At 41.7% G+C, this 23,309-nt stretch overlaps 1 protein-coding gene and 1 long non-coding RNA gene across 2 annotated transcripts; both read right to left on the reverse strand.

Annotated features, from left to right (window-relative positions):
• Positions 1 to 616: 616 nt before the first annotated feature.
• CD24 (CD24 molecule) lies at positions 617 to 6,020 on the reverse strand. Its single transcript, XM_083608471.1, has 2 exons — positions 5,867 to 6,020; positions 617 to 2,166 (listed from the first exon to the last, which is right to left on the reverse strand). The coding sequence occupies exons 1-2, from the start codon at positions 5,933 to 5,935 to the stop codon at positions 1,999 to 2,001; spliced, it is 237 nt and encodes a 78-aa protein (XP_083464597.1). The 5' UTR covers positions 5,936 to 6,020; the 3' UTR covers positions 617 to 1,998.
• A 6,876-nt stretch (positions 6,021 to 12,896) lies between these two features.
• LOC310760264 lies at positions 12,897 to 21,371 on the reverse strand. The gene is made up of 3 exons (XR_014546868.1): positions 20,982 to 21,371; positions 17,765 to 17,803; positions 12,897 to 14,984 (listed from the first exon to the last, which is right to left on the reverse strand). It is a non-coding gene; the product is annotated as an uncharacterized lncRNA (long non-coding RNA).
• Positions 21,372 to 23,309: the final 1,938 nt, after the last annotated feature.

Below are 23,309 nucleotides of genomic sequence, written 5' to 3' on the forward strand. Positions count from 1 at the left end.
TGCAAGAGTGCAGAAATACTGCAAGTCATGTCTGAAGAAGTGTGTGTGCACACAAAAGCTTATACCCAGAACAAACCTAGTTGGTCTCCAAGGCGCTACTGGACTATTTATTTATTTAGTGCAAGTCATGTGTCATACAACCAAGTTTTATTTATGATTGTGTAGGGGAGACAACCTGACAGTATTCCTGTGCCATTGACAATCTTTGAGAGGGTCAAGGGGAATTCCGGGAGGTGGATTCAGGAATCTAAGCAGCCTTTGTGGAGTTTCTAGCCATTTATGTAAGTGGTCAGAGGTACAGAAGCCCCTAACAGAATAATGCTGACGTTAGCAGCTAGCAATCTATCAGCCGGCCAATGAGTCATCTTCCATTTGCCTGGCTTTTAATTGATCAGCTGCAACATTACATACTGCAGGGCCTTCATGACTATACCTTTCAAAACATCCTAAAGAAAATGGGCAGTTTCTCCCATGTGTGATGTCACCAACATACAAGAGGGCCAGAAAGAGGTATCAACATTTTCTGCTGGAATGCAAAAAGCCTTCCTTCTTCTGCATCTGTTTGCTCTAACTTAGTTATGGTAAAGTGCTGGAGAAATGCTAGAATACACAAATCTTAGATCAGGGGTTTTTTTATTTACAATTTGCCCAATTAAATTTAAAGCATAATCACATAGTCACAAAATCAAAACAGTGTACTTGATACAAAAAAGGAAGAAGTGCACGTATACCCTACCATAGTATTTTATGGAGTTTACCACATGGTTATTCAACAATGCAAACTGTTAGATTTTGGGTAAACTGTCCAAGTCAAAGGATGGGTTCTCTATAAAAGCTATGATTCCACAGGAGAACAGGACAAGACTCTACATGGACATAGTACTGTCAACAAGCCTCTCCATATTTCTGAAAATCCAAGCACTTAGTTCAACCTGCATCTTAGTGCCAGCCTTAGTTCAAATTATTTGTTATCTAGTACACTTACTTACCTAAAATGTGTCTGTGCAAGTGTTATTTGGTTTCAATCATTGAGACATTTTCTAAAATTCTTGATGATTGAAGACTTCATCCCTTCCCACTTTTGTTTGAAAAAGCTACTCTCCATTCTTCTGCCCCAACATTACATTTCAAGCATAAAATAGAGTAAAATACAAATTGCACCAAATCAAAACGGACATCTGGAAATGACTCTAGAGGCTTTATTTTAGAAGGCGACTACTATGATAATGAAAAATTAATAGCATTTCAAGTTTAGCAGTGGAGATTTGATCCCTTGTTCAGTTTTATTCAAGCAGTTTTTGCCACTGCTTTGCCAAATAACTTGTTTTGCTGGCACATATGGTTCACTTATAGCTTTAGTAAAATGGGGAAAAACCTGAAATACTACAGTAAAAGTAATTTTCCAATATATTTTAAAACTACACAGGCTTAGTTAGAACAGCCACACATTAACTGAGGCTTAAAATAAGATCTGCCCAGCTGAAGCTGGAAATTCCAAAGCAAAATGTTGGATGGAACTCTGTGTCTGCTGGATACATCCTTACATACGAAACTGAGTGAACTGAACCAGCACCATTTGTATTTTCTAGTGGTTTTCGAAGCTTCATTTTCATTCAAATTAAAGAGTCCTTATTTTGCATATCTTCATTATCTTTCTCCTATGTTTTTCATGGTAGTCATTATCCACGGCCAGTCAAGTTGTACTTCTTTGTCTTGTATTTCCAATTCCAGCTGTTGAAGACTGGAGCCCACCCCACTGCCTTCCAAATCTTGAATGGTCATAGGGTTGATTTTCAGGGGAAATGGCTTTGGATCATCAGGTCCTCTTATAAGACTCTCAGTCCAATTGGTACCAGTAACTGAACTGTAGCGTAAACCGCACTGACTTGATGCAGGTATTCTGTGGTTCTTTTTCATGCTGGGATAGGAAGGTATAGCCATCTCAGATGGTTCAGGGCACTGGGTAGGGAATGGTGGAAGTTTCCCAGCCAGGGTTTCTTAACAAACGTATAGAAGAGAGATTGTGAGAATGAAGAGGCCTGTAGTTGATTGAAGAGAGCTTCCATGTCCCTTGGTGGTGGTATTGTTCAGTGTGCTAAGTGGTGCGGACGTTGGACTTGAATTATTGTTTGCAGCCGATGGAGTTGTTCCATTACCGCCACTCGTCTAAATATGAAGAAAGAAAAGACTGTAAAGCCACAATTAATACCTTTTCCAACTTGCATTTTGCCTTCAAGGGCATATCCACATGTATTTTCATCTGTCAGTTCAGGAAAACTACTACCTTTAAATGGGTGAGATGAGAAGAGCGACAACGCCTGTCCAAGAAGATCCATCTCTAATATAATTGTTTGCCTGCTCAGAAGCAAGTCCTGATGTTAGCTTCCTTGGACATTTTGTGCAAATGGTAATACAGATTTATTTTAATGAATAAATTAGAGCCTAAAGCAGGACTAACAAGGTGCCATGCAATTGGAAGCAAGGCTGACTGAATGAGGTGTCAGCTCTTAAGACTAGGGACGATACTAAGCAATTTTAAGGGCTTGAAAATCACTTTGCTTTCTGTGGAACACACAGGTTTCTTTTGTTTTGGTCACTATTTGTCACACAGCTTTTAAAAAAAAGGATATAGCAAAATCATAGAGACTAGTTTTGCCAATAGTACAAGTGAGATGAATACACACACGGCTACTATCCTATCTCTGAACAGCCATCTTCTTTCTGTCTCTAGCTTAATAGCTTTCAAGTCACAAAGAGACAGAAGGAACACACAGAAATAACTGTCTTTCTAGTCAAGTTCCAAGTCTTTCATGTAGTATTTTGCACTGCTTAGCTGGTAATTTTGTGCTAAGGGTTTCAGTGTGGCACTATTTATACTGGAGAGCTATTTCAGAATGAAAGTGTCAGTCTCCAGCAGTTACAAGAGGAGTGTTTCGTATGTCTGAAAGCTGCGAAGATGTATCAAATAGCTTTGGATTGCAAGATACAGGAAAATTGAGGTTTTCCACTATAATAAGCAGTAACAGATTGCTGTTGCAGGCATTACGATTTGAAATGTGCCTCTTAAACCACACTTACTAATACAAGTTCAAGTCAATGTAACTCTGCCAATCTGTTTTGGATATCAGTTACTTTCAAGCAAGCTCCACCAAGCAAGCATGTAGATCACAAAGTTTCAAAAGAGATAGCAAGGTGGACTTGCTGTATGGCTGCAATGGAGTCTGTGTAACACAAACTAGCATGGATGCTTTAGCAGAGATTCCTGCATTGCAGGGGGTTGGACCAGATGACCCTTGGGATCCCTTCCAACTCCACAATTCTATGGGGGGGAATCAAGGCTGCAGTCCTACAGTCAGGCTGTTTTGTCTTTAAAATTCAATGTGCTTTAAGCAGAAATCTGTAGCAATGTTAACTTATATGTTGCTTACTGTATAGAATGTTATCATTAGAATGCAACAAGAATGCATGGCATCTGTTAGCATTTGACTTTCATCCCCAGAGGGTCTATGCTGGCAGACAGTCTATGGGGCATAAGTGGAGAGTACTGTACTTAGGAGACCAGCATTTTGCTGCACCCCTTCATATCAAACATTGCTTTCAGGAGTTCTTTTATGGGAGAAACCTCAAAGAGTTGAGATGCTCAGTATTTGGCTGCTGCCGCCGCCGCTGCTGCTAGTTCCTAGTGTTTTCCTAACAGAGCAGCACACCTACTTGCAAATTTTGTTTGCTTTCTAAAAGCAGCTTCAAAAAGCAGATCTAGTCTCACAACGGATCTTTTAAAGCTTCTCAAATACAGTTCCAAAAGTTGTTTCTTGGATGGCAGTCAAGCCTTGCCTACTATCTTTGCTGCCTTATACCAGCTAACCCATCTCTCCTGGCCAAAGTTGCTTCAAGCTCTGTCCTATCCCTTCAATTTTTTGTTTGTTTGGGGCAAATGACGGAGTTAGGGAAAAGGGTGACTCATCCTTCTTTCTGTAGCTGGCTGCGTGAAGTACTAACTCACTGCAGCTTTTGTCATTTTATAGCCAGCAGCCAACTGTTTCACCTCCAGCAAAAAAACTCTGGAGCAGAATGTGGAACGAAACTAACACTGAAAGCCAACGGACATTCCAAATTCCTTAAGTGGTAAAACTGTGTGCCGATATCCTTTATTACAGAAACAGCCTGCCCTGAAACACAGGCTGAGTACACACCATATATTTAAAGCACAATCCCTACCCACCAATTCTGGGACTGTAGTTTGTCTTTCACAAAGCTACAATTCCCAGCACTCGCGGGAGAGGGGGCGCGGGGGAAGAGCTGTGCTTTAAATGTATAGTGTGTACACAGCTTTCTTTTATTCTAGCTGTGGCATATTTGACATCTTTTTTTAAAAAAAGTCTCCATTTACATCCCTAGGCTCCATTATATCTTAGGTATTTGATTACTAAACAAAGACAGAAGAAAGGTGCCTTTATGGTTCCAAAGCAGTGGCTAGAGGCAGATTACTAAATTGCAAATAGGGATACTAATGGGTCTGCAACCTAACACACTTACTAAGGGTAGGTTGCACTGAATATAGTAACACTTACTTATGAGTAGACGTGCCTAGGATTACACTGAGAGTATTTTAAACAGCCACTTGTCTGTACCTAACTGAAGAAAAGCAGACAGAAGCCAGGTAAATGAAGAGGAGAGAAATCAATACTGGGTGTCTGCAGGAATTTTCCCAGGGAGGGGAAGAGTAAAACACTGAAAAGGGAAGCAGGCTAGCATCTCGCACGCGAAACAATAAGAGTCATATCTGTACAGTCTGCCTCATATCCTAGATTCTAAAAACTTACATAAAACAAGAAAACTGGGAATTATGATTGCCTCCTCCTGTGGAAACCCATCATGCAAAAGACCCATTTTCTTACATTTGCCACAGTTTAAGATCTTTCTATATCAATCCTTGGATAATCTAAATGAGATTGATATTCCAACAAGATGTCCTACCTTCCCCCATTGTCTACACAGTGCAAATTCTACATTAAACAGCTCAACAATGTAGACTGAGGATTTACATTGAAAGCTACCCGAGGGTGTTCTGAACCCTCACTGATACGGGTGGCACCCATTTGTATTTTGTTTGAGGTGTGGCAGAATATTGCAAGCCTAGTGCCCCAAGCCTCCTAACACGATCTCATATCCAGAAGAATCGGTGGAGGTAATAATAATACTTTTATTATTTGTACTCCGCCAATCTGACTTGGTTGCCCCAGCCACTCTAGGTGGCAGAGATAAGAGAGAGAAGTGCCGTTTAACACGGATTTCAAAAGAAAACGAGTCAAGTCAATCCACCCTAGTTGGCAAAAGAACAGATGGTAGCCAATGGCAGAGTTAACACTGTTGGCATCTGTCTGTCTCCAGAGACAACAAGCCTCCCCAAAAAATCGAAATCTGGAAAGGACAGGGAGAAAAGCGTGAATATTTAGGGCTCGACCGCAGCGCCCTGAAACATCGCACAACTTTAGGACCTTTTCTGGGAAGCCAGCACTGTAGAATCCGCCCTGGCTTGGGGATGCCACAATTATGCGCGCATTGTAGGAGAAGGCAGTGGATTGCTCTAAACTCGGACGGGACCGGGTCCGGGATCCCCAAGGCGACTTTGTCCGGGGACGAGCTAGTCTTCGGGATGAGACTTCATCCATCCCTTTCACACATGCACAGCCAAGAGGAATTAATGGAAAGCGCAAAGCGTGGGGTCGAGAACCCAACAGTAACCTAGAATAGGGATGGGGGCGGGGAGGAAAAACAGAAGGGAAAAACAGGATCCCTCGACCCTTTAGCTTAGAGTATGGGGTCATGAGGACGAGGCCACGCCAAGATCGCTGCCGACGCTCACCTGAGTGGGTAAAAGCAGCGCCAGGAGCAAAAGCCCCAAGCCGAGCCGCGTAGCAAGTGCCGTGCCCATGTCTAATCGCGCGGCGAGCCCCCGACTCCCTCCGAAGCTGCTCCTGAGATGCAACGTGGAGGCGCCTGCGGAGGGTTTTTATGCGGGCGCCGAGCTCCAGCCGGGGCGGGGCGAAGCCCCTGTAGACCTCCTCCTCCTCCTTCCCACCCGTCGCGTTGCCTCCTGCCCCACCTCTTGGGGGCTTTTTAAAACCCGGATCGGCTTCGTTCCCGCCCTCTACCTTGTTGTCAGCCCTTCCACTGATCCCCGCAACTCCGTTTGGCAATTCAAGGGTCTATTCCCCCCACCAAACGCGGTACAATAGGAAGCAGACGCCTTTCGAAAGCTCGCTTATTTCAAAACAAAAGGTGCCGGGGCTCAGCACGGCCTGGAATTCACGCCGCCCGACCTGTAAGCTTTAACCCCTATGTTAGATACATAACGTGGGGTAAATTCAGTGGTAAAAAAACAAACAACTCTGGATATGCTCAGAGGTGTCCCTCATTTTACGGTGACATCACCTGATGCACTAGTAAAACTACACAATGAGTGATCAGAACTTCATTTGAGTGATGGCTTTAGAAGCTGAGCCCTTCTCCTTAACCAGAAATAACACTGAAAAAGGAAGAGTGTGTTGGTCATAACTCACTACTAAGTTAACGCAATAAACTAATGTATATCTGGATTTAGGGGGGAGGCTTTTGAAGTCAGTCAACACAGCTTCATATGATCCTAAAGCCCCTGCACCTTTTGTTTTAGAAATGCATGACTGAACTGTGTAAATACAGTGGTACCTCTGGTTACATACGCTTCAGGTTACAGACTCTGCTAACCCAGAAATATTACCTCAGGTTAAGAACTTTGCTTCAGGATGAGAACAGAAATCGTGCTCCGGCGGTGCGGCAGCAGCAGGAGGCCCCATTAGCTAAAGTGGTGCTTAAGGTTAAGAACAGTTTCAGGTTAAGTACAGATCTCCAGAACGAATTAAGTACTTAACCTGAGGTACCACTGTACTCCTTTCTAGGAATTGACACAGTGGCTGACTGTAGGTGATGTTTTCCTTAATACTTTTGATGCATCCGAGAACTGACCTCTAGTCCTGCAAATAAGCTCATAGAGATGACAGTTGTTAAAACTATTGTTGAAAACTGTAGGTGATATTGGTGCCTAAGTGGATTCTTTATATACTCACCACTGTTATGGCACCTGCTAAAATACCCACATAAAGGAGGTCTATATTTCACTGGGTGTCCCCTGGCCCCAGATCAACAGTGGTAGGTGGCAACACATTACGATAATTCCCTTCCATTAGATAATTAGTAAGAGACTTATCATCTCTTTACGGGACTGTATTGTTAATGTTTAATTGATTGCAATAAGTATTCTCTGTGTTTTTGCACTTCTTGTATATTGAACTCTGTCTTGAGACAATGCTCAAAGGCCACAGGTGCCATCCTGTGTCAGAGGAAAGTCCCACAGAGATTCAGGGAACTTTCTTCCTAGAGTGTTCAGGTCAAATAGAGTCCGAGTTCCTGTACCTTTAACACTGGAGTATGGAAGAGGAAGTTTATGCAGGTGTGGTCAGTTGTGTGGAAGAGGGAATTTTAGTAACTGCGTAACATATAAGCTTTACTGCTCCTTGGTAACAGATAGGTAGCCGTGTTGGTCTGCCATAGTCAAAACAAAAAAAGTTTTTTCCTTCCAGTAGCACCTTAAAGACCAACTAAGTTAGTTCTTGGTATGAGCTTTCGTGTGCATGCACACTTCTTCAGATACACTGAAACAGAAGTTGCCAGATCCTTCTATATAGTGAGAAGGTGGGGAGGGGTATTACTCAGAAGGGTGGTGGGAATGGGACCATCTCGGGACTATTTAATTGCTCATCGTCTAACATTGTATATGCCATCAAATGCCAACAGTGTCCTTCAGCTCTCTATATTGGACAAACAGGCCAAACCTTACGCCAAAGAATAAACGGACATAAATCGGACATCAAGAATCACAAGACAGAGAAACCAGTAGGAGAACACTTCAATCTCCCAGGACATTCTATACAAGATCTCAAAGTAGCTGTATTACTACAAAGGAATTTCAGAAATAGACTGGAAAGAGAAGCTGCTGAATTGCAACTCATTACCAAACTTAAAACCATGGAGAGACCTGGTCTGAACAAAGACATTGGATTCTTATCTCATTATACATGACAAAGCCATTTTTCACCTTCTCACCCCTTGCTTTTTCCTGTAAGACCTATTGCAGTCGTTAAGAGTCGTCAACAGGCTCATCACAGCTATCTGCCAATCACCCATTCCCACCACCCTTCTGAGTAATACCCCTCCCCACCTTCTCACTATATAGAAGGATCTGGCAACTTCTGTTTCAGCGTATCTGAAGAAGTGTGCATGCACACGAAAGCTCATACCAAGAACTAACTTAGTTGGTCTTTAAGGTGCTACTGGAAGGAAAAAACTTTTTTTGTTTTGCTCCTTGGTAAGTACAGTATGTTCAGTACTGCAACCTTAATACAGCATGAGAGGAGCTTTTGTTGGCAACAACCCACCTCAGATTTAACAAACAATTTCCGCCTCTTTCTTTCTCAACACACAAATATTATTTTTTCAGGCTTCATACTAATACTTTAAATCAACTATTCCCTAGTAGGTGCATCACCATTACAATTTTGGCCATTTTTTGGAAGTCGTGTCAAAATCATCATGTAGTTTGTTCGTTAAAACTCTGGAAAAATAATTGCAACTCAATGGAAAACAGCCCCAAATCTTGCACTGGACATTTGGTACTGCTCACTCTGGAATATAACTATAATGAAAATCGTGCATAATTTGAGACTTTGACAAGGACTAGAACCTCCAGATATGTTTTATATGATTTGGCATTCCTTTATGACATATACAGTGGAACCATTATTTTCAAGACAACCCTTGTCACAAGCCTGGCAAATAAGGAACTATACTTGTTGATCTGATAAAGTTGATAGTCTTTACTTGGATTTTGTTATGTTAACTCATGTGCAACTACTCATTCTACGTGCCTATTTTATAGTTTTGTTTTTCACCTTTTAATGTTGGCCTGTTGTTATAATGGTTATCTCTGTTTTATATACATTATAAAATTAAATAATAACAACAAACAAATTTATTTTGGTGTAAGCTTCAACAGACTTCAGTACTACATGAAAGCTTATAATACTTTTCGTCACCTTTAAGGTGCCGCAAGACCTTTCATTGTTTTTCTTGCAGAAGGCTAATATGGCTACTCTTCTGGAACTGATTTTAACTCTTTCATAAACTGAAATGTAAAAAAAAAGGGTATTGCTGGCTTGTAAGTTTATAAATATTTTTCTAGTTTAAAAATCATTCAAATAAATTATATAATTTCCAATTTAAATGATATGGCAATAGTGAGTGACTTTGGAAGCTAATGCACAGACCCTTAAGAGCGAGGCAGCAAGAGCTGTTTGATCTGCAAAGGCATTTTTCGGCTAAGCCAATTGCCAGGGAGGAAATCTTGAAGGGATTTTTCCAAGATTGTCTTGTGCCTAATTGCTCCTTGCTGCCAGTTCCTTATGAAAGGAGACTCATCTAGTAAATGGAGGATAAGGTAAGAATGCTTTTGGATTTTTTTTATTTATTGGAACGCATAATCATTTAAAGGTGATGCCCATTCTGAGGGGAGCAGTGAACATGACAACAATATACTTTCTTTAGTTAATCTCACTTGTGACCAGTTCTCTAGTAGTGATGTTTCAACTAGATTCATTTTACCTATGTTCCATAAGTCTGTGGGAGTTAATTATAGAGAAAAAGTGAAAATTCCCTTTGACTCAGCTGGAGCTATGAGTGTGTGTTTGGGCTGAAAAAAATAGTGGCTTCTACTGAAAACCAGTTAACGGTTAGCCTAGAGGATCTTATCCCATTTCCAAAACGTAAATAAGTAAAGCCCACACTACCTAGGCATTCTCCTGAATACAGGCTTGCTTTTCAATTACAAGTGGGGAGCCAGGGCCAGGAACATTTCTAAATAGATGGATAGATGATTGATAGATAGATGATAGATAGATAGATAGATAGATAGATAGATGATAGCACTAGCACTTATTATGTATGCTGTGAGTCTACTTGAGGAACATTATTTATGTATTTATTATTCCATTCCTATTCCTTTTCATCCAAGGAGTTCAAGGTGATTCTCCCGCTGCCCATTTCATCCTCACAGCAACCCTGTATCTTGGATTAGGCGGAGAGCCATAGACTGGTTCAAGGCCACCCATGTTCTTGGCTGAGTTGAGATTTGGACCCTGATCTCTCAGGTCTGAGTCCAATGCTGTAACTGCTTTGGCACACTGAACAATGATTAAGCCATCATCAGCTATGCTTTTTCAAACTCTACGCTTGACTACTACAACACTTCTTACATGGGAATGCCTCTGAAGAGTATTCCGAAACACTGAGAACTTCAAGATGTGTTCTGGCTGGCTTTTAGTTTTGGAACCCAAGTCAAAGTGCTGGCTTTTTAAAAAGCTATGAAGATTTTAGCCAGAGTAGTTCACAGGCTAAATTTCCATCTCAAGGTTAGTCAGGTGTGCTAGTGTACCCTGCCTGATCACTCTGGTTTTGCTCTGCTCTGGGTACAAGACGGGAAACAAGCCAGGAAGCTGCAGTTAAGCTGCTCTTCCCCTACATCCAAACCAGGGGTCATGGTTTGTGGCTCCCCAACATGCCTGGTTTCCTAGCCAACCTCAAATCACAGCTTGCTGTCAGCTTACTCATTATGGCTTTTTAGGGAGCAACAAACTACAATCCCTGGGAAGCCAGGGCTGATTAGTAGTAGTAGTAGTAGTAGTAGTAATAGTAGTAATCATTAAATTTATTAATCATTAATCAAGAAAAGCAGCTTACCCCTCCAAAAAAAACCCCCTACAAACATATACTAAAATCAAAGAAAAGAATCTGTTTCCTCTTTCATTTCTCCTACTTGCAACAGGGACAAGTGAAGCCAGAGCAATCAGGCTTTTTGTACTAGCATGCTGCTCATACACAATAAACAATAGGCTAGAAACCTTTTCAAATTCTCATGGTCACAGGGAGCTGCATCCCAGGAGTGGGGATTGTTTTTCCAGCCCTATGACCACAGGCCAGTGGTGGGTGAGGCCAGAGACAGGGCCAGTCCAAAACATTTTGGTGCCTGAGGCAAACAAAAAAACTGTGTCCCCTTCCCCATCAGGGAAGAAAGCATGAATGAAGATCTGCATCAAGAACAAGGAGGGAATAAATATCTGCATTGGGATCTGCTGCCCCTGTGGATCTTGCTATCTGAGGCAGTCACCTCACTTTGGCCAGAGGCAAAAGTGGGAAGAGCAGTGGATGTAAAATGTACCTTTGTACAGAAGGCTAGTTTCTACACATTCACACACACACCTCTCTACCCATCTTCCAGGCAAGAATGAGGCATTGTCAAGAGTTCAAGGATTACATTCCAGCCAGGCAACAACACTCAAGGAAGATGTGAAGCAGAGCAGGTCAGAGGGTGTGGGCCGTTGGGTATAAGCAACTTTTCATGCTTCCAGTCAGTAGAAGGCAGAGTTGAGACTAACAGACTAACAGACAGATAAAATACACTTTGTTGTTTCCCACCAAACACCTAGGTTCCACTCCTTTCTCCTGTTCCTTTCCTCTTTCCCTTCCCCTAGCAGGAGGCAGTCATGCTTCAGGGTTCAATGTATTGCCATTATCTACCACAGCAGACTTTTTGAATTAGCACAAACAACAATCCATTTGTTCCCAATGGAGGAAGAAGGATTGGGGAAATGTGAAAATGCTTCCAAATGTTTCTGTCATACCCTTTTCCTTCAGTGCAGCTGATCAGGCACTGAGAAAGGGGGAGAAGTTTCCCTCTTAAAGGAAATAACTTTATATACTACAATTTCCTGTGCTACAGTGTTCACAATGCAATGGGGAATTTTTATTGCCATAAACACAAATCAGCTGTCTGATAAGTGTTCCTCTGGCAAAAGAAAAGCAAAGAAGACCCAAAATCATTTGATAAGTGGTTGTTGGGCCATCATCCTATGTATGCTCACTTGGAAGTAAGAAGATCTGGATTGGGTCCATGTGGCCTTCCTCCCCTGCACTGCACGCCTGATCCAAAAACTCTCCCCCCACTCCCTTTGCAGTTCCTTATACAAAAAGAAAATTGCATTGGCAGTGCCAAACACAGGATTTCAGTATAGCATACACTTTGGTTCTAAGTTTCACTGAGTTCACCAGATGTTAACCAAGAACATAGCATTTTATCCATGTAAACTGATCCTATGCGTGTTTACAGAGACGTTAGTCCCATTCACTACAATGGAACTTACTCCCCTACATCATATTGCAGCTTCAGAGTCAAATGTTGTGTAATGGCTAAAATGAGATCTCCCACCTTAACCATTGGCCCACCTGTCAGCCTTGGCTGTTAATCTGGTGGTGTTTTCACACACAATGCTACTATACTACAAAGCCTCTCTGGCGCCATTTGTGCTCGTGTCTGAATATTGTGTATCTGGGATAGAAAGTGGATGGGAGAAGTCATTAAAATGTTTTGTTGTTTTTTACAGTCTTGCTAATGTGGGTTTGACATTCTGAATTGCAGAAGTGGGAAATTCAAAGAACGCATTCAAGGGCACAGGGAAACATACATTTCTGACTGTAAACTTATATCAAAGTTTATATTTATATAAAACTTATATCAAAGTTTTTCATGGAAATACTCATTATCATAATAGACAATATGGACATAATAATAACTTTCCTTGCTGTGTTGGTGAGGAAGACAAATGAGATAAAGCATAGTAAAACATTGATATAAGGATTTAAAGCTCAATGTCACTGAATAAAGGATATGCCCTGTTTAGGGAAGAATTTAATGTTTGATGTTTTGTTATGTTTTTAATCTGTTGGGAGCCACCCAGCTTCCATCATCAGCTTCCAGCATTTCTCGGCTCCCACCTCCCCTTAAGAACTCAGGCTATTGTTCTTCTATCTACCAGCCAGGTGAGGGGGGTGGGAGAAAGGCCCACCCATTTGCTCACTCTCTTTAGATGCATATGTTGGGTACTTGGCTGAGCAGCCAAGGTCATTACCCTGACAAAGGGACAGGTTTGACCTGTTCATTAAGTTCCCTCTTAACACATTCTAACCTCACAGATAAAAGTTCAAAGGTTTGGAAAGGGGACCCAGGGTTTCATCCAGACCGACACCCACTTAACATCATAAAACTATGCTTTCTTAGCAAACATAATTTCAGCCGGGGAGGGGGAAGGCCTCTGTTGGCACATGTACACCTGTAGGCACAGTGTTGACTCCTGCTATTGCACATTCATGTATCTATCCCACTTCTTTACTAGCCTGGGGTAGGTGGAAAATAAAAGGGCATTCTCCAACAGCCAGCAAGGAATATTGCCAAAATGTATTGGGTGCTGCCAATCAAATCTGAGAGTTTGCGGTGTGGATTTGTTGTTGTTTAGTTGTGTCCGACTCTTCGTGACCCCATGGACCAGAGCACGCCAGGCACTTCTGTCTTCCACTGCCTCCCGCAGTTTGGTCAAACTCATGCTGGTAGCTTCGAAGACACTATCCAACCATCTCGTCCTCTGTTGTCCCCTTCTCCTTGTGCCCTCCATCTTTCCCAACATCAGGGTCTTTTCCAGGGAGTCTTCTCTTCTCATGAGGTGGCCAAAGTATTGGAGCCTCAGCTTCACGATCTGTACTTCCAGTGAGCACTCAGGGCTGATTTCCTTAAGAATGGATAGGTTTGATCTTCTTGCAGTCCATGGGACTCTCAAGAGTCTCCTCCAGCACCATAATTCAAAAGCATCAATTCTTCGGCGATCAGCCTTCTTTATGGTCCAGCTCTCACTTCCATACATCACTACTGGGAAAACCATAGCTTTAACTATATGGACCTTTGTTGGCAAGGTGATGTCTCTGCTTTTTAAGATGCTGTCTAGGTTTGTCATTGCTTTTCTCCCAAGAAGCAGACGTCTTTTAATTTGTGGATAGATGGCTTTGAAACCCTGCACAACCGTATTGGAATATGCAGCCCTGGCTCCTGTGATAAACTCGCATGCTCCAGGGGGTTGCTGCACACTGAACCACAACGGATGAAAAGAATAATTTCAACAACCACCTGCTTACTATTCTAGACCACCCCCCACCTCACACTCCTGGTAATATGAAGCAAAGTAGTTCACTCAACCTTCAAGAGATTCCTCAAAAGAAACAGGAGAGAGAAAGAGGTGGACAAGGCAGATTGGGCTCCATTTGTAAAATAAGAGGTGTTGAGGTGGGATTTTGGCTCTGATCTATGGTACCCCCCCCTTCCAATTCTGACCATGTGGAGGATAGGTATGGTTCAGTTTTGAGGGCAGGAAGATGCTTTTCACGTGCTTGAACACTACCTTCTCAATTATAGGGATTTAAAAATGTATTGTTGCATTGAATATTTGCCCTGAACACTATCTTCTCAATTACAGGGATTTAAAAATGTATTGTTGCATTGAATATTTGCCCTGAAAACTAGTTTTGGAGCTAGGTCCTGGCAGGGTCCTCTCAAGACTATTTGCTGCCTGAAGCAAAGGACAAGATGGCAGCCACCACCCCCAATTCAGTGTACAAAGGCTGAATGACAGTTGACTTACTTCAATACAGGCAATGGGATAGAGTCCTCTGCTGCACTTGAAGGCAGTTATGGGGGTACAGGACATGCCACATGCCACATACTTTCTGTTCTCCAACAAAAGGTTCTGGTCAGGGGGCTCAGGAAAAACAGCTGAGGCAGAGGCGGTTTTAGGGTAGTGTGACTGGTTCTGCCACAGGGGCACCACAACAATGTTGTAGCTCAAGAGGTGGGGGGGCCACCAAATTTTAGCATTACACAGGGAGCTGCTGAAATCTGAGTCCAAAGACTGGCACTGGCTGGGGGTGCTGCCTCCACTGCCTGCTGCCTCCCAAGCATTTGCCAGCTGGGGCAGTTGCCTCACTCTGCAGGTCATTCTTTGCTTAAATTAATCCTGGAAGAAGAAGCAAGCAATGGAGAAACTGAGATGATAATAATGGACCTTATAATTTAGACTGTCAGACTAGCTACAAGGTCTCTGTGCTCTTAAGAAAAGCCATCTCTCATTCAGTGTTTTGTGCTTTAACAACTGAGCAGTGTTGATTAATGTCACCCACAGGCAGTCTGAAATTTCCAAATGTTTTACAGTGACCACTCAGAGTGCTCAAATATTTCTCTTTTTGCTACTTCAGTCTGATCCCAGGGGTAGAACCAACTTGTAAGATTCAGCATCCTGAGAATGAAATACATGAAAGGAAGGGAATTGTCCTTTTCTATTCTCTCCCCCCTCCTTTTCAGGATGTCTCTCTCAACAATACCTCGTGTATTTTTCCGGCACATACGGTACATTATGTTTAAAATGTTTTTGTTTGCTCCACTCCCATTGCCACCCTGCCTTTTACTGCTTCCATTAGTTCCTAGCCAGTGTCTGATATCACTCCTCCTCACTCTCTGGGGTTGCTCTTCTCATTAAAAGTGACGACAACTGTGGGTGGCTTCAGAAGAGCAAGTATGACACATGATGCTGATTCTACTTGTTTTCCCACAGCTGCTGGAGGATATTGTAAGATGAGAAGGACAGGTTCAGTGAAGAAAACAGGGAAGTCATTTGCTCACTTATTCATGTCCCCGTGAGCTTATCCATGCAATCTCCACACTACCCTAGTCTATTATCCACGGAATCTTGCTGCAAACATTCAACAGTATCATTCAAATTCAAAAGCAGATAATCTGACAAAGCTTTTTATAACATCCAATATATTATTAGCATTTTTATAAAGTGTATGAAGGGAATGTTGTGTCATAAATGGAGTTGTACTGTTGTGAAGTATTCTGTTTGAAGTACTCAGCAGCCTTCAAGAGCTCAGAAGCAGGGCATCAGGGTAAAGGACACTCTTCCTATATACATAAAAATGTAATGCTGTTGTCATGCTGCAGTTCATGTGGCCACCAACAGGGCATCACACCAATTGCAGCATGACAGAATCGCAGGCAGGGAGGCAAGCAAGCAGTGCACATAGTAGACAGCCCAAGCAAGCTGTTTAACAAAAGGGGAAGGCATTCACAGAGCGGTTTGGCAAAGTGTTCTGTGAAGTGCCCCCCCCACACCATTAAAGATGGAGGGGCTTCAGAAAATTGGTCTCTGAAATGCCTCTCCCTCCTTTAAAAGGGGGTTGGGGTGAGCTGTGGGGGGAGATGATGTGAGGTTTGGGCAAGCTATGAGGGGCTGAAAAGGGGATGGGTGAGATGTAAAGAGAGGTGGGTTGGACAGGTCGGGAAGGAGGGTTGGAGGAAAGGCGGAGTTGGCAAGCAGAGTGAGCAGGGCAGCAGTCCTTAGACTTATGTGCTTTATTTAAAAAAACAAAAACCTCTAGTCTTTCATCTACTTTCTAAACCTGCTACCAATCAGAGGCACTAACAACAGGAGCAACTGAAATAAGAAGCAAACTGCCAGCTGTGAGTGGCTGACATTATACCTACAATTCTTCCCACCACAATTTGACAAACAAACAAACAAACAAACAGAGGAGTTATCTGCTTGAGAAAAGAACCGTGCAATTGCTGAGAGCCCCTCCAGACTAGAATTTTATTGTGATGCCACCACATTATTGCTGTCCAGAAAGGCTATAGCAAACAGAAATAAATGAAAACATTTGTGCTACAAAAAGTTCTAGGATTTTAGCAGCAGGAAGTTATGGGATATGCACTGACTGGAAATGAAACAGTGTGACCACCTCAAAACGTTTCCAGGCACAAACAGTATTGAAGGCAGGATTGCATGTGACTATCCCCATAGCATCAAGAGTGCTCATCATCATGGATATGCAATAAAAAGGATGTCTGGAGAGGCTCTATGTTAACAACTGCACTACTTTGAGGATAAGTGTTTGGCTGCCCTTCAACACCTGAGTAATGGTTGAAGATTGTTTGTTTCCCAATATTACTGTAATCTGGAAAGGCCTTCTTGACATGGCTTCAGGCTAATTGTGGAGATGTGCTTTCTGGTTAGAGAGTTTCAGTGTATCCAAGAATGCTATTTTCCTTTTGTGTGTCTTGCTTTCTCTTGTGGGTTTTGTAATGAAAGCAACGTATGCAAATACTTCCCTGCAAGTGAGATTTGTAAGGCTGGGCATTGGCTCTGAAGTAACCGGTCTTCAAGCACATTCTTGGTTAGTGTAAAATTTTTGCTGCACTTACATACTGCAAAACAGCTGTGACTTGGCTGATGTTGAGCATGCACTTTGCATCTCAAATTTTGTGGCTAGATACACCATGCTAAAGGTGTATTTTTCCTAAAAATGGAGGAACATTTTTAGCCATCCAACTCCATATGCCATATTTAGATTTTGGTGTCAGTAACCACCATGATGTAATTATAATGTGTTGCTACTATTTTGCTTAGCACTCTAAATAGCAAAACATTCCTCTGTACTCTGAAAATGTATACTGGTGTTGCCAATTTCCCCTTAGCTAGTCTTCTGATGTTCTTTTTCTGTGTTCAGGGTGCACTGCGATAAAAAGGGGGGGATTTAAAGCTTGTGATTCCTACATATGCAAGCTGAAATGTATGCACAGCACAGTCCTATGCAAACTTACTTTGAACTAAATCCAACTGGGTTGAATGGGTCTTACTCCCTAATATAAATGCTTATCAGGACTTGCAACATGCTATTCTTCTCATCCTATGAGTTTTAATTATAATGAGATTTCAGTAGCAAGGCAAAGCATACTTACTAGATCCATTAACATCAGCTTCTGAAGGAAAACTAACATCTGAAAAATAAAAAAAATAAAAATTTAAGATTGCTGCTAGTCTGTATTGCGCCTAGTATGTTTTAGGAGTGGCTCTGATCTCAGAGCATTTGCAACATGTAACTGAAACCAGCTATTGGAACTAAGGGCTACCACATTTCTGAAATAGCTCACTAAATAGAATACTCTAAAATCTCAGTTTATATTCAGGTCAATATAACCACAAATTAAAATAATTCAGTATAATTAGAAATCAATATAGCTGAATCCAAGATTCCTCTCATTGCCAGTGTCCACATTTCAAGCTCAGAGGCTGACTGCAACCATTTAGGTCTCTCTACCTGGCCCTTGGACGGACTCTCTCTGAGCTGCACATCATTCCTAGTAACGCACCCCTCACCAGCCCTGATTTAAAGTGCTTCAGCCTGGCTGATAATTCCTCTTTCTTGCCTGGAGGGGGGAGGGGAATTGCTTCATACACTTTTGCCTCTGGCGTCACCCCCAAGTGGCTGCTGAAAGGTTTCCCAGAAGGAAATGAAGCCTTTTAGCTCAGAACGGTTCGCCAGCTCAGTCTGACATTAACTAATGTCCCCAAGTGGCCATGTACCTAGCCCATTCTTTCTGGCAGGTCAGAACATTGGGCCAGGGAGAACTTGTCCCTGTGCTCAAGGGAGGCAGCTACAGTCAAGAACAATCCCTCACTGGGAAGGCCTTGTGTAGGCATTTTGCAGCAGCTGAAAACAAGAAAGAATTAGCATGGTTCACACGGTTTTCCCAACTAAGACTATGGGAAGGCTATTTGAGATTAGTGCCCACACCTTGGCAAAAAAATATCAGAGGCAAAAGAGTTTTGCAACAGGGCCAGGGAACCTTTGGCTTCCCAGATGCTGTTGGATTACAGCTCCCATCATCCCTCAATACTGCCCATGCTAGTTAGGCCCGATAGATTTGGGAGTCCAAAAACATCTGGAGGGCCACAGGTTCCCCAGCACTGTTTTAGAAGTCCCAGCTTCTTCTCAAGCAGAATTAGGACTGAAATTTGTTGGCAGTTGATTCTTGAAGAAGAGTGGGTGCGTTATTGACCTGTCTAGTGCTATTTTTCTATTAAAAAAAGAGGTGACAAAACTCCCCATGAATGCCTCTCTTGTTCTCTTATAATGGAAATGGTGCACATCCGAGAGGTGCTGGGACTGAGTTCCGGCAAGTTCCAGCTGAAAAAAGCCATGGACCTGTGGCACTTTCATTGTGCAAGCTCATGTAATTTATCATTCTAACAGGGTCTGACTCTTTGTGGTGAGGTGCTGCCACCTGGTGGCCAAAATAGGTGCCTGACATTTTATTTATCAAAAGTGAGGCACATATGCAAAAAAGAGAGAGAAAAGAACAAACCTTGTTGTCTGATCGGTTATAATTAAACAAAAAGGTGTAGAACACACACAGAGTTTCAAGTCGAATCTTTTTAAAATTTCTGCACCAAATAACTTCTCACAGTTCTCATCTTAATGAGACTGCTTAAATGTGGCTCCTAGGCACAAAATGGAGGACAAGGCAAGGTACAGAAGTGAGATTTGTGACTTTGTGGGGAGGATGAGCTTTGTAACTTGAAGATTGGGGCCCTCAGCAACTTGATCACTGGTGGGTCTCCTGTTACCTCAGTGGGCTTACTTAGAGTGTATTCAAGGCCTAATGGAGAGAGCCCATTGAGGCTGGATGCTTAAGATCCTTTGTGTGTTGTTCAACTCATAGAATCATAGAGTTGGAAGAGACCACAAGAGCCACTGAGTCCAACCCCCTGCCAAGCCATCATACACTGATGACTGTGTATGGCTGAGTACAGGCTAAGATGAAACAGCAGCTTTGTACCAAGACTATTATGTTGTACTTACTGTAGGTTTGAAGGAATAAAAGCTTTTCCTTTTGAATCACTGCCTGTTGTTGAAATTTATGGATGCTAGGGGATGGGGAACTTTGAGTTGCTCTCCTCCAAGAGAGGGATGGGGAGGGGAAGGCAGGACTCAACTTTGCAGGCTGAGAAGGACCAATTTCCCCTTAGCTCACTATACAGATTTCCACCAAACTTCACAAGATTTTGACCTCCAGTTAATACATTTAATCTTTGTTTAACTTTCCAAAACTTTTTATTTTAATAACTTTTTATTTTAATATTTTTTACCAGTATTTCCAATAGCTTTCCCAAAAAGAAAAGACAGCCACACAGAACTGTTGTTTTGAAAAATGTTTTGTTGTCAGGGGAAGCTTTCATATGCTTTAGCATGAAGTTTTTCCAAAACAGATTTTACAAAGCCAGATGGACATTTAGAAGCTTTTAAAAAAAAAAAAACCACCAACACCAAGGAGCGTATATTTCCCCCCCCAAAAAATACATTTATTGAAACATTGGAAATGTGTGCCGCTATCTCCCCACTTTGTGTGTTACAGCTGAATCTCTCTCCACCCCCCACCCATAATGCCATTTTTTTGGCTTTTCAATAGCACTACAATAGATTAAGAATCTACAATAAACTTTATAGATACAATAAACTTTATAGATTTTTCTAAAATTCTGGATTGTTCCTCTTGCCTTTAAAAACATATTTTTAAAAAGTTCAAAAATGTCTTACCAGTTTGCTAGTATTTTTATTTATAAAAATACTATTTTTATTTTATTTATTTATAAAACCACTCATATGCTACTAAGCAACACTAAACCAGTAAAAGAAGAAGACAAAAAACCAATGGCAGCATCCAGAAATGCAAGAGACTGACATTAAGGGCCTGAGCAAATGCATTTTTAAAAGGCACCCAATAGTTTGTGCCTGCCTAATTTCTGAGAGGTTGTTGCACAGGCAGATGCCGCCACAGAGAAAGCCCTTTTCTGTACCCAGTAAGATGGTTTTGCAAGCTATAATAGGTTAACACAGTGGTTCTCAAACTTTTTTCCTCTGGGCCACACTTTCAGAATAAAAATTTGCCACTGATATTTTTTAAAAAATAAAAAAGAAATACACTGGAAAACAAACAGAAACAACTCCTAGCAAAACACTCATTGATTTGTAACACAGAACAAAATAATATGTTAATGAAACATGCAGGAAGTATAAAACAATGCAGCTACATAAGAACAGAATTATAAATGAGCTTCTTACATGTGTAACTTAAGCAGCACCATTTTTCTAGAAAAAGAGGTGCCGGAACTCACCATGAACCCCTCCCTTGTTCTCTTATAATAAGACAATGGCGTCCACCTGAGAGGCGATGAGTTCTGGTGAATTCTGGCTGAAAAAAGCCCTGACTTTATGTATACAAACTCAACGAGAGGTATGAGCTTGCTTTTGCTGGGTAATCTCATTTATATTAAGTCTCATTTGAGGCAAACAAACTCTCATCGACACAAATGAAATGTTTAAATGTTTCTTTGATTGTCCTTGAATCTTCCCGCCACACTTCCTGTCATGACTAAAGTCTTTGAGGGCAGAAACTGGAAAGTGCTAGAAGATTCTAGAAGGTTCACTTCTGAGGCAAATATTGTTTTGACTATCTCAAGGTCACGCTGAGCCAGGAAAGATAAATTCCTGCGATCAGGAAGCTACTCTCTCGCTTTTGTTTGTATCTCGCGTGTCTGATTTTTTTTTGGTAACAAGCCTTTGGATCCCTTCTCCAAAGTCCTGATCCTCCAAGTGTCCCTATTTTCCAGGGACGTTCCTGATTTAGAGAAGCCGCCCTGGTTTCTGATTTGATCCCGGAATGTCCCACTTTTCCTTAGGATGTCCCTATTTTCATTGGAGAAACATTGGAGGGTATGGAATTATCTGACCCCTGAGCCGTCTGAAGGCAATCCTGTATAGGGAAGGGTTTTTTAAAAAATGTTTTTATGGTATTATATATGTTGGAGGCTGCCCAGAGTGGCTGGGGCAACCTAGTAAGATGTGTGGGGTATAAATAGTAAAATTATCATTATGGAATGGGATGTCCCTATTTCAGAGAAATGTTGGAGGATATGCTTCTCCACCCCAGTGCTGAATTTCAAACGAAGACCCACACCACTCCCATTCTCCCTCCCACCCGACTAATCATTCCTTTCACAGGTTCTCAACTGTTGTGGTCTGCAAGAGTAATTAAGCTGGTACTAGAAAGGTTGCAGGACAGCTGAGGATATCTGTACTTGGCCCTGGGCTGGATTTATTTCTGATGACAGAGGCTGAAGCCATTTTAACCAGGGCTGAATTATTCATCAGGCAAACGTATGAACTTCCTGGTCTGGGGTACCCGATTTTCATAATACAGCACTGTATTATGTCTACTAATTTCCCCAAAAAACGTATTTGCCAGACAAAGACGTCATTCTTTGGAATGTGGCCAAAGGCCAATGGCTTTTATAACATATCTCTGGCTTGATAAGGGGGGGGGAATGTTATTTTTAATACTATATGTTTAATCAAAAAGAAAAACGAATGTGTTCTTACAATGTTAGAATGTAAGTGGTTCGCTGTGACCTCCAGCAAGGTTTGAGAGCTGCTGATCTATTTGATTGATGCCTCTGTGAACGCACTGAATGAATTCTGCACTATGCTGAATAAACATGACTTTTAAACTATTATAAAATATACTTTCACTTGAAATTAACACACATTTGCAAGCCAGAGACTATGCATGCTTGCTTAGGAATAACCCTCCTTGTGATCAGTCAGCCTAATTCCCTGGAGATTATGTATTGCACTGCAATCCAAATAATATTTCTTGAGCACACAAATGGGGAGAAGCTACATCCCCCCACTGAAAACTAACCATATTAGTCTAGCATATATCTACAGAATTAGGCACTATTAATTAGGTAAAAAAACATCCTCTTTCAAGTAGTAAAGCAATTAATCAGAAACAAAACACATGAGAATACAAAAGTAAGCAAATAATTCAAACTAATTAACATTTGCTGGTGGAATGCATAACTGTCATGGTTAATAAGGATATTAAAAATAACTAGCACTTAATTTGATTGCTATTTCCTTTTTCACTGCATTTGCCACCTGCTTAATGTGAGCTAGATAAGCCCCCAGGGCAACAATCAAAGGCAAGGCATACCAGAAAGATTTTCTGCAGCACTTCTGAAATAGTTTAGCATTTCCCCCCACACATAGAATACATATTGTATATGATTTTTCCCCTAAAAGCAATGGGGGCGGGAAACTTCATTCAAATGAAGGAATATGAGTAAGGAAAATTGATAACGTGTTCATCATTTTTCAAGAAAATGGACAGAGCAATCATATTCTAATTTCACAGCGTTAGCTGTGAGACGTACTACTGGTGGAATGTCCATTGTATCCAGTACTCTCTTAGCCCAGGGTGGAAGAGGAAAAATGCACACTCACTGGAAAATCTGAAAATGATGAGGAAATAGTAGGTATGCACATCTCCCACACCAGTGTCCCTGGAAACATCATCAGCCCCACCCTCCTTAGAGATGCATAATCTGGTTTTAAAGCTATCCAAGGCCATAACTATCATATCATTTGGAGAAAAAGAAAAA

Source organism: Podarcis filfolensis (genome assembly GCF_964270895.1).
Source record: "Podarcis filfolensis genome assembly, chromosome: 3".
Classification (NCBI taxonomy): domain Eukaryota; kingdom Metazoa; phylum Chordata; class Lepidosauria; order Squamata; family Lacertidae; genus Podarcis; species Podarcis filfolensis.